Here is a 15,830-nt window from a genome sequence, read left to right on the forward strand (position 1 = left end):
AAAAAAAAACCAAAAATCATCAGGTATAGAAAGGAAGGCAATCGGAAAGTCGCCAGGCTAAGGAGAAACTGCCGTACATCGGCAGTCTCTGGCAGCAAAGGGAAGAAGCAATAGAGAACGAAGCTGGCATTTTCATTGTGCGAGACGCAGAAACAAACAGCCACATGAACCTAGAAGACGAACAAGCGGATATTAAATGACAAATACCACTTTTGGCGCCAGGTTTCAACTTGACGATTGAGAGGCTTCTCTGTTACGGAAGATCAATGTAGAGTAAACACTTATCTCACTTAACTACTTCCTAAGAGTATAAATATAAGCTCAGGTCTCTGTGTCCACGAAGGATTCAGATACTGAAGAAAAGGACAGGATTTTTCTTCCGCGCATCTCCGACTCTCCGATTTCGTGCGGGTAAATTCTTTGTTCGCTTTCCCTGCTTATTCTGATTTTCCTTTTTTACTTTGATTTCTGCTGAGATTTGACCGTATTGCGTTGCATTGATGAATTCGTACAGCGAAATCGGTGGTTGAAACTGATATACGCGGACTAAGATTTCTTCTTTTTTCTGTCAAAAGTTCGATCGGTCAAGATGTTTCAATTTGATAGCTTCTGATTCTTTGTCTGGAATCCGCGAATAGTCAATGGAGAAATCTCGCGGTAATTCCAAGATCAAGATTCCGAAGGCGAAGGCTTCGAATGAGAATATTTCACCGATGAAATTAGAGATGGAGGATCCGATGTTTATTGGAAGTAGACGCTTTCATCAATCGACGGCATTGAGTCCAACCTTTCAATCGTACGCTGAGAATCTTGACATTAACTCTCCGCTTGCGCGTTACTTACTCGCCGGATCTCCGATATCCGGTAGGGTCTCGCCTTCTGGTGAGTCTTTCACCTCTCCGACGATTGGCTCCCGCAAGAACAGGTCTGCATTACTGCAGCAATATAACAGTAGCAGTTCAGGGAGTAGTAGCTGTGGCTCTCGAAATAGGTTGCCGGTTTCGCCCCTGTCTTCAATTGAGAATTTGGAGATGATGCCATTGATGTCGTCACCTGTGTACGGAACACCGGTAAAGGCAGAAGAAGAAGTTCTTGTGATGGACGACATCCAGGTGAAGCTAACATCGTCTGGAGGGAAAAGGCTCTTGACGGACGTCACGAAGAAGGTTGGTTCGCGCCATAAGCTAATCTAACAAGGCCTCAGGTTTTTCCTTATAGTTTACTATTTTTTAACTATTTGCTACTCCTTCGGGGTGTTTATTTATTGGCATGCCTCGTATAAGAAACTTCAAAGAACGAAATTTTTTTTCTCGTGGCTTAAATTACTGAATTTAAAAACTGAAATATTAGAGGGAAATGAATTAAAATAATACTGAATTATGGTCAGCTCAAAAAAAAAAAAAATACTGAATTATGGATTGGAGAACCGGCAATATAAAGCTGCCCTGTGTCACCCAAAAAAAAAAAGGCCGCCCTAGTTAACATTTGATGTTTTTGTTCAAAATGGGTCCTGAGGGAGTCATTTGAAAGTAATTTAGACTCGGTTATCATGTGATAATAGATATAAAATGGTCTAGATTACGTGAACGTTCAGGTTAATTTGGAAGATAGTTAACTTGGAAAGTTAAACATTGAGTAAAAGAATATGAAATATACCTTTTTAGTCATACCGTGTGACTGTGATTATGATCAGAAGCATACTTTTTCTCAAGTATATAATCATTTTAGGAGCTGTCGAGCTTGGGTAATGCCTGTTTGCATAGGATATAGCCTGAAAATTTGTGGCAAATTGTTTGAATTGTTTGAATTCTGGAGTACAAAAGTTGGGCAGAAAGAAATTTTTATCCCAAAAAGAGACGAGTTAAATTCATCCGTCCAAGTGTTAGTGCTGAATTGCATTTTATTTAAATCTTCTTCCGAATTTTTTTTTTTTGCCAGCTTCTTCCGAATTTGTAATTTGTAATAGAAGAATCATTCAAGCTGCCTATCTTTCTTAGTCAACGAGATTTTCCTCATTGACCTTTTTTATCTTTTATTTATATTTTATATTGTCTTTTGCTTTTTCGCTCAGGGGTGACCATTATGATGCTAGACTCTTTTATGGTGGCTTTTCATTGTTTTTCGGGTTTAATTCACATGATGTATTTGAAAGATCTTGAAAAGTGATCGGCAAGGATTAAACTGTTGATGGGAAAATAAATAATGAGATGATTAGGAAGGATTCAATTAATGTTTTGTTAATTCATTATTATGACTTGATTCTCTTTCCTATTACGCTTTCGTAGATTATTTCCTATTTTATGCCTTCTTTTACTTGAAGTTTAAGTTAGGTTTATAATTGTATTTAGGCCTCTATAAATAGCCCTGAGATTATTTTGATGATAAACCGTTTGATGAGCTGAATAATATTAAGAACTTTACAGTCATTCTCTCCCCTCCATTCTTTCCCTGTCCTTCATCAACTGTGTTAGGCGATAGAATTTGATAGCTTGGCATACAGTTGTTTACTTTGCCGGATTGACATAATGCAGTTTGCAAACGGAAAAGAGCAGCGTCCTGTTCGTCTTTCCAGCGCTCACAAATCTGAGGTATACAAATATATTGTCTTGTAACATAATAAACGGTGAATCAGGTAATTGAACATTTTACCAGCTGACTAGTGTGCCTTTGTGGTTCACTTCATGGTTAACTGTTCTGTAACGGGGTTCAAATGCTGGTGGCTAAAAAGGAAAGCTAACTGAATGTTTCTTATTCTGTGTAGGCACATGCAAGCAAGTCATCTTCTGGTACAGGATCAAGCGCATGTGGTCCAAGGAGCCGCACTTTTCGTCACTTCCAGGGTGCAGCTGTATCTGAAGAAGCGGTTAAAACATCCAAACCAGCTTCGCCTGTTAAACCTGAACCTGACCATGCCTTAGCCAATTCTCACACCAATGACTGGTCACCCCTGGATGATAACATTGTGCTTGTTGTTCCACACGCTTCACCTAATAATTCTCCCTCAAGGGAACATGTTGATGCTTATATTTCCAGCGTTCTCTACGGCCCCTCCACTAAAAACAGGCTACCAGCTTTTGCTGAACTTTGTTCGGAGAAGCTATCTCCATGATTGAAAGCCCTATATTTGCTGTCAGAAGGTAATATTGCACATTCTCATATCCTATCCTCTGAAATCCTTAGTTTCTTTTGCTGCTGAAAAACTCTACCGTTTCAAACATGTTGGTTGTACCTGTGCATACTTTAGTATCCTGATTTCTGAGAAATCATTATTCCCCTAGCTTTCACGAACGAGGTCATTCATGTGCCGTGTAAATAGCTGTTTCATTAGGTGCACCGAAAAGCTATCTCTAGCACTATGAGCTTCATCTTATATCTCATTCGTTGTTGAAAATTACAATGAATCAGTAGACTTCTATACGCTACTAGATTGAATATTACCTCCATTCGTTTTTTGTAAAGAAGCAAGAACCCTGTTTCTTTGGTGCTACATCCACATTCTTCGAGCCCCCAAAAGCCTTATCATTACGAGATATATATTCTTTAAAAATAATACATATTTGTGGTTCAAAGGGCTCAGTGCAAACAAAACAAGTGCTCTTGATAATCTTATACTCACTCCGTCCCTTTTTATAAGCAACATTGGAGCTCACCACGTAGATAAAAGATTAGTTAAAATTAGTTAAAGACAATAAATGTATAAAAATTAGAAGTTCTTTCACTAAAACACCTTTATTTATAGGGAGAGAGAGAATGTGTGATGGAAAGATGATGGTTTGAAAAATGAGATAATAAATATATTGAGTATTAAAATAAATAATTAATGAGGATAAAATAGAAAATTCGTTATAAAAATTTAAGATAACTCACACATGTTGCTTATATTTAAGGACAATGAGGAGATAATAATTGTTGCTTATAAAATGGGATGGAAGGAGTATAGTTGCCCGCATGCTCAAATTAACGCATAAAATCTTCTCTTGTCCCATTGAGGACATCGTATATATTTTTTCCCCTTGATCTTCAACCCAACTAGTTTCGATTACAATTCGAAATCGCTACGTGTAGGTCAGAGTAGAGGGAGAAATTACAAACAAATGTATGCCAAGGGTTGATGATCGCCACGAGATGAACATAATTTTCATGATCTCCACGAAATGAAAGCTATTTTAGTTTCATTTATGGGAATTATGGGAATATCCTTTGCTGGCCTATCTCCATATTTTGTGCAACTATACAAGGCAACAAATTTTCTACCTCAAGAAGTCAATTAGATAACAATGCACTCCACCTTTTTACTTGGGCGCTTACGATTACATCGAGTATTCAAAAATCTATCTATATAACATTTGAACATAACATGTTTTGTTATTTAAAAAAAAAAAACGTTTGAACATAACATATGAAACATTTAAAATCTTTTGACTCCGATGCAACATGCCTTGACCCCGACAAAATAAAAAAGATCATCTGCAATATCTGATGGGTTCCCTTAAGCGCCTAACTCTTGGAAAGCAGAACCTCATTCACTAACTTGTCCATATTCAAGGACGAAGACCCACCAGCTTGTGTAGCTTCTTGAGCCATTTTCTTCCACTTTCTGGCTTGATGCCTCAGCTTCACACCCTTTTCACCTTCCATCAATTCCCTCACAAGCCTTTTCACTTCATCTCTCTTCAACTCCTCGCTCTCCATCTCCATCCCACAACCCCACTCCCTGCTTACAAACCTGCGATGCAACATTTGGTCATTGAAAAAAGGACAGCATATCATAGGCACACCATTGCTTATGCTCTCAATTGTTGAGTTCCAACCACAGTGAGTCAGAAACCCTCCTATTGCTGGGTGCTTCAGAACTTCCTCTTGTGGACACCAACCCAGAATCAGACTCCTCTCTTTGATTTCCTCTGTGATTTCTTGTGGCAGAATGGCTTTACCATTAGCTACCAAATCACCCCTTATCACCCATATGAAACTCTGCTTGCTGTTTTCTAGGCCCCATGCTAATTCAATGACTTGTTCAGGTCTCATGACTATGACACTACCAAAGTTCACGTATAGAACTGAACTGGGTTTCTTTGAATCAAGCCATTTCAGACACTCTGACTCTTCTTTCCACAGATTGCATTTGATGGACTCACAGTTGTTGTCTGATGAGTTTGGTGTTTGGTTGTGAAGGAGCAAGTCAAGTGGGCCAATTGTGTAAAGTTGTGGGTACATTGAAGAAAGAGCGTTTAAGACTTGAGGTTCCAAGGCATCAAAAGTGGGAAGCATGAGAGCAGAAGCTTTTGAGGCTGCCTCAATCTGTTGTGGAACAAAGTCCAGAAGAAAATCATTTGGATCTGTGGTCCTATATATCCCAGGAAGGTCCCTTAGTTTTACATCCTTCATCCCAGGTATCCAATCTATCTTGGTGTCTAGATACCCATTTGTCAGATAGCTTGCATCTGGAAAAAAGATCAGGTTTTTTTAAGACGTAAGGTGAAATCACTCAACAACTTTATGATACGCTGAAGGGAAAGGAAATGAGAAAGCTTTCTCCCGTAAAGATTCATAAAAAGCTCTTTTTTTCCAAGCCACTGTCATTCAAAAGGCCGAGTAAAAATATTTTTTCCTACCTTTTCCCTTTCCTCAATCCATTTTTTATGTATCAAATTCACCATTCAATGTACATCTAGCTACTTCAACTCAAATTTCTGAGGTACCACTCAATAGTCTTATTATCAACTCCTGAGGGATTATATTATAAATCTTAAAGAAAGATCAGATCAAAACAAAAACAGCTAGCTTACCTTTAAGTGGTGTTAGACCCTTTTCCTTGAGATTCTTGCATTCTCTGAAGCTCATGAAGGCACAAGCACTGTGAGTCCAAAAAGCGACATTAGGGATCCCAAAATGTTGAGAAGCTCTAATGGTGAAGGACATGATTCCATCAGAGACTATGCAAGAAACTGGAGGAACATCATCGTCATGAAGCATCTTTTCAACAAGGTGGAAGAAAGGACCGAGACAGTGCTTGTCGGTGGATTCACAGAGAGCAGGGATATTCTGTGTTGCGTCCATGGTAGTGAGAGGCAGACCATCAGGGATTGTTTCAAAGCAGAAATCTGTGAAGCCATTGAAAGCATCAGAGCCTCTGGAATTGAGCAAGCGCTTGTGGTTGAACTCAGTGTTCACAAAGGTAATGTGAAAGCCTCTTGCGTGAAGGATTTTTGCTAGTTTCAGAAATGGGTTTATGTGACCTTGTGTTGGAAATGGGATCAGAAGAGCATGAGGTTTCTGGGTTTTGGAAGATCCTTCCATGTCTTCTGATGATGAACCTGCTTGGCTGTGTCTCTCCTTATAATGGCCACAAATCTATTGTCTTCATTTTTTTTTTCGCCTAAAATAATTGAAATTTTGTACTCGCCCCATCTTTTCATTGGTTTATGAATTTTCCTTGTGACCAAAGATAATCAGGGAAACAAAACACGTTTATTATGATAAGCCATGTTCGTTTTTGAGAAAACTGGGAAAAAAAGTATCCTATTAAAAATCTGGCCTGAAAGACACGTGGGAATGACGAAATATCCTTTATTATGGCATGTAATAAATACTCCTAATATACAATATAAGTCATTTGTATAAAAAAATTTTATTTCACAATATAAGTCATTTGAAGAGTAATTAATGTTTAAATGTAAATCTTTGTATTTTTCTCTCCCCTTTATAATCTTATTTAGTATGGATAAAAGTGAAAAAAAATTCAATTTGAAATAAATTTAATGAGTTAAATACTTTTTATTAGTTTTGATAAATTAGTTAAAATGACTTATATTTTAAATCATGATTTTCTGTTGGGAGCACCTATATTACCCTTCCCAAAACTTAGTCCAGGTCATAGGTAAGTTAAAAGTTTAATAAATCATATACTAGAGTAGCTTCTTGACTTTACATGAAAGATGAAAGTCTACACCTTTATTAAATGCCTGTATAGATGTAGCTTGATTTTTACTTGCATAAAAATATTTTTGCAATTGTAGCTAATTAACTAACAGATGTCATGGTTCAAATTAGAGTCGAAATAATAAGTTGGGTCTGTTTGTTGGCTAGCTCGTTGGACTCCAAGAATTGCTAAGATTGAGTTTTGGATATGGACTTTCAAATATATGTGCAAGAGAATAAAAAATTCACAGGCTCAATACTAATAAGTGTTTAGCTTATCTTATTTTAATTGATTTTATATTATACAAAATAAATTTGTTAAATAATTTTCATCTCATAAAATATAAAAATATTCAGTGTGTGTTTGGTGCTGCAGTCCAACAAGTAAAAATAATTTATAAATGGAAAAAATTAGTTTGCATATTGAAGGAGACGTTTGGTTGAGCTTTTGGCCCATCCTCCTTTTGGTTTAAGCAGGTGAAGAGGCGCTTATGAGTTATGGCTTATGTATTCTTGTGCTTAGTCTAGTCTCCGGTCCTGAAGGCATTTATTGGAAATTGAATACCAAATTTGCTCTCTTTTTCTTCTCTCTCATAAGCTGATTTTTTTTTATTTTCAAAATTTTTAATACTAAAATGTTCTAAAAAAATTATCATATTATAAATAACTTTATGTTCTCTTAAATAAAAATAATTTTTAACATAGTTTTTATAATATTTTTAATTTTTAATATTATTTTTATTTTATATTTACATAAATTGTGTAGGATATATCTGATTATGATATATTATTTGTTTTAAAAATTTCACATAGCTATATTTTTTAAATATATTTGATTCATTAAATTTAGCTTCTTCTTATTAAAATAGTTTAAAATTATTATATTTTGTAAATTTATATTTTTTATTATTTAATAAAAATTACACTCATTTTGGTCATTTTACAAATGAAACTTACTTATTCAATTATAATCCAAATAATTTTTATTTTGACAAATTAATTTTTATAAAAGTCAATCTAAACATAAATTATACTACCTTTGGTTCTTAATATAAGACCTTGTTTGAATTTTATTTTGATACTAAATATAAGACCCCAATCCATTTTGTCTCTCATATTTATGTATTTTTTTCTAAAGTAGTCTTTCTAATAATAGTAATTCTAGCCAATACACTTGATTAGTAAGGATATTTTAGGAAAGACAACACCTATTTACGACAAATAACTAATTTAATTTATTTTTTTAATCTCTTCAAATTAGTCAACTAGCTCTTATAATTAGGACCGGAGCTAGTATTACCTAATCTAAATTATTTAAAAGTCAAATTGAACCTAAGTTATTTTTTCTACTAGAATACATATGGCCCCTTGATTTAGGAGTAGTCACCGCAAAATCCAGGACCGGCTTTTTCAACAGATAATTTTTGCATGATTTGTAAGCCTGGAGCTTAATTATTATGTACGGGGGAAAAACTCAAAAAAGAGCTCAACTATAATCCAATAGACCAATACCAATGATCATCATTTTACCCGCCTTTTTGGCGTTCCCCACTCCCCCGGCACGAGACAGACAGACAGACAGTATCACAGAATACTGTATAGTCTCCACTCTACAGTCTCTTATCCCAATTGGGAAAGAGAAGGATATGGAGGGAGACCGAAGCTTGGGCGCCACCCAATGTGATGACCACTCACGACTCTACGAAGCTTACAATGAGCTTCATGGGTTGGCTCAGGAGTTCGAGACACCGTTCGACGCGCCGGCCGTGCTGGTGGTGGGTCACCAGACCGACGGCAAAAGCGCCCTTGTCGAAGCCCTCATGGGCTTTCAGTTCAACCATGTTGGCGGCGGCACCAAGACCAGGCGACCCATTACACTTCACATGAAGTACGACCCTGATTGTGAGTCCCCTCTGTGTTATCTTGTCTCAGATGCTGACCCTACTCTGGCCGAAGAGAAGTCTCTTATGGAAATTCAGGTCTTTTTAATATCTGCTTTTTTGTACTTCGATACTTCGAAGCTTTCGCCTTCCCTTTGCCTGTAGTTGTCTGCATTGTAAAATTGCAGAACTTGGCAAGGAAAAACCGTCCCCCACAACTGGTGTTTTGAATTTTCCCACAGGCTAAATAAGTCCAGTCCTTTCGTTTTTTTTTTTTTTTTTAAAACCTTCTTTCATGAATTTTTCGTGAACTATCATATGACTCTATATTAGAAGGTTACTGTGGGAAATAGTGTTCTGGATACAATACTGACTGTAGAGAATTTAACATCCGTAACTAATCTTAGGTGTGTGATAACCTGCAAGTGCATGCATATTCAACCAAAGAATAAAAGATATAATGTAAATAAGATAAAGAAGTTGGTAAAATTCAGATAGGGTTGAGCGTTGCTATATGAACTGAAAATATGATTGAGCTTTATTTTCCTTTAAAGAGCGTTTTGTGTTTTTCCGTCACTGAGGCTAAGGAATGGAGGTTCGTCCACGGCATTTGGCCTCTTTGCCTCATGGCTCCTGCCTGGTTCATGTGAGATCCATGTTTTGGGGTTGGAACCCCACTGCACTGAACTGCAAAACGGAATGAAGGAAAAAATTGAGCGTCCTATGGCTAAAAAAATGTTACAGCTCGTGAACCACTCAAGCTTATTATAGTTCATTGTTTGACTTATTGGGGTCGGAGATCACAAGTTAATTATGTTTATAAGAAGCCCAACAGCCCATTCTACTAACATAAACTGTGTTGTTTTCCTTGAAAAGCCACCTGGCTGATTAAGTTTGGCTTCATGAAGAGTTTGTGACCTATGTAGATAAATGTGAGGAACTAGGGACCCTTTGCAAGTCTTTGATTATCTATGTTCGTCCATACATTTGTTTGCAATATTTTGTAAATGTTAAGTTATTCTTGTATGGCTGTTCTTATAGGCGTATATTGAAGCTGAAAATGTGAGGTTGGAGCACGAGTCTTGTCAATTTTCAGCTAAGGAAATAATTATTAAAGTGGAATATAAATATTGCCCGAATCTTACAATCATAGATACTCCAGGACTTATTGCTCCTGCTCCAGGTCGAAAGAATAGAGCATTACAGGTTAATTTTAATTCTTTTTAAACATATGCATTAGATTTCTTGTGGACAATGTTCTTATTGGTAACGGTGGATTTCATAACATTCATTGCAGGCTCAAGCTCGTGCAGTGGAGTCCTTAGTGCGGGCAAAAATGCAGCATAAGGAATTTATTATATTGTGTCTTGAGGATTGTAGTGATTGGAGCAATGCTACTACACGGCGTGTAGTAATGCAGGCATGTGCCCTCTTCATGTTCCATACCTGTTGTCTTGTAAAGTACCCCTAAGGCCGTAATATCTTTGCTTGCAGAGTGCATGGTGTTTTCAGTAGAAATCAATCAATATAAAATATGAAACATATAGCAAGCTGCATTAGTCCATGTAATGCGTGGGCACTTCTTTTGTATAAATACAGAGTTCCAAGGCTCCAAAAGTAAGTTCCCGTTTTGGTTTATTTATAGATTGATCCAGAGTTGTCAAGGACTGTAATTGTCTCAACCAAGCTAGATACTAGGATACCTCAATTTGCACGTCCATCAGATGTTGAGGTTTTCCTTTCACCACCTGCATGTACCCTTGATGGCTGCATTCTGGGTGATTCTCCCTTTTTCACATCTGTGCCTTCTGGAAGAGTTGGTTCTGGAAGTGATTCAGTATACAGGTCCCATGATGAGTTCAAACAGGTTCATTCCTTTCGGCAATTCATTATTTTCATTTGCTCTTTTGTCTCATATTGAAAATGTCGTATTAGTTGGCTCCTCAGAACTTACTTGATGCTATACATTTATATTGCCTATGCTTTTGTAATCTTTGGATTTTTTTTCCTTTTCTTTTGTTGATCAGGCTTGGAATAAAGCAGTTGCTTATTTGAAAGCTTCCATCCTGTTATTATAAAATGCCAGACAAGACTATAGAGAGAGTCTATGTTGAAATTATGACTGATTTAAAACACTGTCCATTTTGAGTTAGTATAAGTGAAAAATGTTTCATTAATGTCCTCTGGGAACTCAACCCGCATAATAGCATAAATATGAGCTGTTGTGCTTATGAATGTAGGCGGTATGCTTGAGAGAAGTCGAAGATGTTACATCTTTGGAGGAGAAGTTAGGCAGGCCATTGTCGCAGCAAGAAAGAAGTAGGATAGGTGTAAGCAAACTGAGGTCATTCCTGGAAGAAATGCTCCAAAAGAGGTATGCATTAGACTTGATTTTTATTTTGTTAATGGGTCTAGAAATTTTTATGATCTGTGCCTAAATGATAAAGAATGTGCTTGCAAGGTATATGGATAGTGTACCATTGATCATTCCTCTTCTTGAGAAGGAGCACCAGAGTGTAACAAGGAGATTCAAAGATATTAATCAAGAACTGAGGTTTGTGTGAAACTAGAAATATTTTTTGTTATATGATCTGCAATGGGCGGGGACGATACTGGTCATTTTACCTTTAGCTTTTGCTGTGTTCGGTGCTCATGCTTCTATCATCACTAGTCACTTGATCTTTTCTTCCAATGTTATACAGTTCCATGGATGAAGCCAAATTAAAGGAGAAGGGAAGAGCCTTTCATGATCTGTTTTTGACCAAGGTATTCATCTAACGGGCTCTTGAATCCTGCTTTGTTAAAGTTTCATCTTTGGAGTACAAGAACTCTTATTCTACTTTATATTGTTAATTTACTGAATTTCTCACATCTAAAGATTAGCTTTTCCCTTCAACATTTTATACAGACTGCTATAGGCATGCTTGTTCATTTTTCTGTAGCTATTGGAATTCATAGTGCTTGAATATTGAAAATAAACGTCCTCTGGGATTTATTTCTACCTGACTTTATAACTTTCTATTATTCAGTTGTCATTGTTGCTTAAAGGGACAGTTGTTGCGCCTCCTGATAAGTTTGGTAAATTATCTCAGCACTGCTCTATAAATAAGTCTATAAAAAAATTGGTGGATATTAATTAATAATATTGATGTCTAGAAACGAAAGCTTATCTTTTTTGGATATAGCCTTCTGCTTGATAAAGAAACCATGTATTTTCTTTTTGGTTCTGCTTCAGGTGAAACACTACAGGATGAACGAACAAATGGAGCAGTATTTGTTGGTACTGATGGGGTGCAGTTCCCTTGCAAGCTAATACCCGTAAGTTACAACACTTTCGGTTTGTTTCTTCTTCTGCTGACTTCCTGATTTATATTTTTAGAGGAAGCAGATCACTCATTTATTTTATCGCCTTCTTTCTTTATAGACAATATTACTAGTTTTTGTCCTTTTGGCTGATGTTCTGCTTATTTATGGATGCCTTTTAATAATGAGCTTCATTTGATGTGATATTTGTGTTTTGGACACAAGATATTCTTGTGAAGCAAACATCTGATAAACTGAGTTAACACTGTATGTAGAACGCAGCGATGCATCTCTATGGTGGTGCACAATATCATCGGGCAATGGCTGAATTTCGCTTTGTGGTTGGAGGAACCAAGTGTCCCCCAATTACACGGGAAGAAATTGTAAATGCCTGTGGAGTTGAAGATATCCATGATGGAACAAATTACTCTAGGTATTCTGGTTGTCCTCTGTGTTTTCTTTCTTGTAATACAGGTACTGAAGTTTACTTTAACTTTGATCCTGAATAGGACTGCTTGTGTAATCGCTGTTGCAAAGGCTCGTGACACATTTGAACCTTTTCTTCATCAGGTAACTAGTATTATGAGAGTGAAGTTACTCTAGCATCTTTTCATTATATCTGAGTACACCTTTGGTACTTTTACTGCAATTCTTGGGTCAGTCTCCATCTAAGGCAAAGTAGCTACGTCTTACTAGTTTCTTTAACCATTATTTCATGGATGATTCTATGTTGAATAACCTTATCTAGTGGCACCTATCTATGAGCTATCAAGTGCATTTGCAAGCATGCTAATGTGTACCAACAAAAATGTTCTTTTTGGGCACAGTTGGGTTCGAGACTGCTGCATATACTTAAGAGATTGCTCCCCATCTCTGTGTATCTTCTTCAGGTATTTTGTTTTTCTATATTTCCTCCTTGTCAAAAAATTTCTTAGAGTCATCAAATATCTAGCTTGACCCCTTTCCAATTTATGTTTTTGTTTTCTGACAGAAAGACGGCGAGTATCTTAGTGGTCATGAAGTGTTCCTTAGACGTGTTGCTTCTGCCTTCAATAACTTTGCAGAATCTACTGAGAAATCATGCCGTGAAAAGTTAGCTCCTTCTCCCAGTTTTGACCAGCTCCAACGTTTTTTTTTTCTTTTCAACCCACGCTGTTTATGTATTTAAAGTATTGCACCAACATGGTAAAAATCGGTAACTTTCATTCAAATGAAAAGATTGTGAGTAAACTCTTGCTAACTTTGGCGGTAAAATCTGAAGAGAAGGAAGTATAAGAAGATGCGTAATTTTGCTTGTAAAGGACACACAAGATGTTGTGCATAGGATTCTCACATTGATTTGTTCTTTTGATGGCATTATGGTGGATTTTACCACTTTGTTTTTTGCAAAAAGCTGTAACACGATCTGCTTCAAATGTGAAGGAACCAAACTAAATGGTCAGGATAAAATGCTGAACGTTTCATCTTAATATGCTCATCAGTTCGCTCTGCTAGTTTGCTTTCCCCTTTCACCATTTTCCATGTAACTTATCTGTACAGTCTTGGCCATAAGGAGAAAAGATCTGTATTGTCACTTTTAATTTGTCTTCTCTGCAGATGCATGGAGGACTTGGTAAGCACCACCCGATATGTCTCATGGTCTCTCCACAATAAGGTATCCTTGATCTATGGGTTCATCCTTTCATCCTTTCAGGGAGAATCTGCTTTATCTTAACTCAAGCAAGAGCACATGGTTGGTGGTAAAATGTTTGCTTCAGTAAGTTTGCATTGATAACTTTATTGCTCCTTTGATGTCAACTATGTAGAATCGGGCCGGGTTACGCCACTTCTTAGATTCATTTGGTGGAACAGAGCATTCCTATGCTTCTAATAATTCTCCAGCAATGGGTCTATCACAAACAAGTACACACGAGAAAGACGACACAAAGCCTCGACCAGATGTAAAGCTCAGTCATCTGGCCTCTAGCATTGATTCCACTGCATCTAGTCAGACTGTAGAAACAAGGCTTGCTGACCTTCTTGATAGTACACTTTGGAACCGAAGGCTTGCCCCTTCATCTGAAAGAATTGTTTATGCTTTGGTGCAACAGATATTTCATGGCATAAGAGAGTATTTCCTGGCTTCCACAGAATTAAAGGTTTGCGATGTTCATCCTGCTCGTTTGTTTATGCATCTGTATTCTTGTTAGGTTTGTGCCTTGGACCGCTTTACCTGCTTGAAGCAGGAACATGCCGAAGTGAGCATAGGAATTGAGGGTCGATAAATTGATAATTGTGGGAATATTTGTCTTATTTCTAAGAAACTTGGTCTGCCCCTGATTTTTTAAGATATGATAATGGTGCTTTTCTCTAAAATAAAAACCTATTTTGAACTTTAAAGCTGTAATGAAAACATTAAACATTGTGAAAAAGACAGAATACTCGATGAATTTGCAATATTTTTGTTGATTTTTTCCCGTTATTCCTGAAACTAGCAAGAAAGATTTAGATTGTGGCGAAGCATCTGATATCGTTCAGAAATTAGTTTTTGCCCATCTAAATGTATAACATCTTTTCCTGACACTCTACGGTTGCAGTTCAACTGTTTCCTTTTGATGCCTATTGTGGACAAGTTGCCTGCTCTTCTTCGGGAAGACCTAGAATCTGCTTTTGAAGATGACCTTGATAATGTTTTTGACATAACCAACCTGAGGCACTCATTGGGCCAGCAGAAGAGAGATACTGAAATTGAGCTGAAGAGGGTATTTCCTACATGATATTGGCTTTTCTGCACAAAACATTAATGTTTTACCAAATGTTACTAATTCTCCTGTCTCCCTTATTCACTCTGATGTAAAACTATACTGTGGTTTTGCAGATCAAGAGGCTGAAGGAGAAATTCAGAATGATACATAAGCAACTAAGTCTACATCAAGCCTTCTGACTATGTCAAGTCGCTGATGGAATTACTATATTTTACGTAAATTGTGATGGGGATGTGCTTTGAGGATCTGTGATAAAATGGGGTTTGTGACCCATTTCTTCTGGCTAGACAATTTCCCTTTATCACTTAATGTTTGAAATGTGCTGTATTATTCATAGCTAATGAGTAGGATGGCTTGGTATAAATTTTATATTATATATTGATATGTTGATTTGAATACTTATGAAGCGGTTTGCCCTAAAAATAGGATGATTAGGTGTTCTTATGAGGACTTCTTTGTTCTGATTCACAGAAATCCCTCCCTTTTTGTTTTTCAAACAAGTTTGGCTCTGTTGTTCAGAATTATACTTTTTTAATGATCTTAAAAACTACTCCTTCAATCCTAAATGTAAGACCCGTTTGGTAGCGTAAATTTGACTGTAAAATGGGTCTTACATTTATAGCCAAAGAGAGTATTAGATATGAAGAACAAGAAGCATGCATAATAAATAGAACATTATAGTATGTGAAAAATTTTAAGACACAAGCATGTGTAAACTTGTTAAAGAAGTTCATTATTTACAAGTTTGATAATTGATTTCTTTGGCCAAAGGTTTATTCTACAAATTTGAGAAAATGTTTAGTGAATGTGGGTATCAATGCATGTGGGGACATGTATTAACTAAATTATTAATCCCTTGTTGTTTATGGGTGTTTCCAATTGTTTTTCCAATATCCTCAGGAATACTGATGTCCATAGGCTTTGCTCTGAAGTGGCATGGTTTGGAAATTGGAGTTGTTCTCTTAAGTTGCTTAAAATGCTC

General features: G+C 36.7%; 3 protein-coding genes across 3 annotated transcripts; 2 read left to right on the plus strand and 1 right to left on the minus strand.

Annotated features, from left to right (window-relative positions):
* Positions 1–50: 50 nt before the first annotated feature.
* LOC114712711 (uncharacterized) lies at positions 51–3,417 on the plus strand. The gene is made up of 4 exons (XM_028897259.1): positions 51–411; positions 515–1,166; positions 2,532–2,588; positions 2,762–3,417. The coding sequence occupies exons 2-4, from the start codon at positions 642–644 to the stop codon at positions 3,107–3,109; spliced, it is 930 nt and encodes a 309-aa protein (XP_028753092.1). The 5' UTR covers positions 51–411; positions 515–641; the 3' UTR covers positions 3,110–3,417.
* A 905-nt stretch (positions 3,418–4,322) lies between these two features.
* On the minus strand, positions 4,323–6,384 carry LOC114712816 (7-deoxyloganetin glucosyltransferase-like). Its single transcript, XM_028897365.1, has 2 exons — positions 5,790–6,384; positions 4,323–5,444 (listed from the first exon to the last, which is right to left on the minus strand). The coding sequence occupies exons 1-2, from the start codon at positions 6,298–6,300 to the stop codon at positions 4,498–4,500; spliced, it is 1,458 nt and encodes a 485-aa protein (XP_028753198.1). The 5' UTR covers positions 6,301–6,384; the 3' UTR covers positions 4,323–4,497.
* A 2,100-nt stretch (positions 6,385–8,484) lies between these two features.
* LOC114712713 (dynamin-like protein ARC5) lies at positions 8,485–15,295 on the plus strand. Its single transcript, XM_028897260.1, has 17 exons — positions 8,485–8,900; positions 9,843–10,007; positions 10,099–10,221; positions 10,447–10,668; positions 11,042–11,175; positions 11,263–11,355; positions 11,504–11,567; positions 11,831–11,879; positions 12,037–12,119; positions 12,380–12,537; positions 12,614–12,674; positions 12,932–12,994; positions 13,096–13,196; positions 13,701–13,758; positions 13,910–14,242; positions 14,681–14,845; positions 14,962–15,295. The coding sequence occupies exons 1-17, from the start codon at positions 8,568–8,570 to the stop codon at positions 15,025–15,027; spliced, it is 2,271 nt and encodes a 756-aa protein (XP_028753093.1). The 5' UTR covers positions 8,485–8,567; the 3' UTR covers positions 15,028–15,295.
* Positions 15,296–15,830: the final 535 nt, after the last annotated feature.

Source organism: Neltuma alba, unplaced genomic scaffold (genome assembly GCF_004799145.2).
Source record: "Neltuma alba isolate B1F8T4 unplaced genomic scaffold, ASM479914v2 tig00011396_pilon, whole genome shotgun sequence".
Classification (NCBI taxonomy): Eukaryota; Viridiplantae; Streptophyta; class Magnoliopsida; order Fabales; family Fabaceae; genus Neltuma; species Neltuma alba.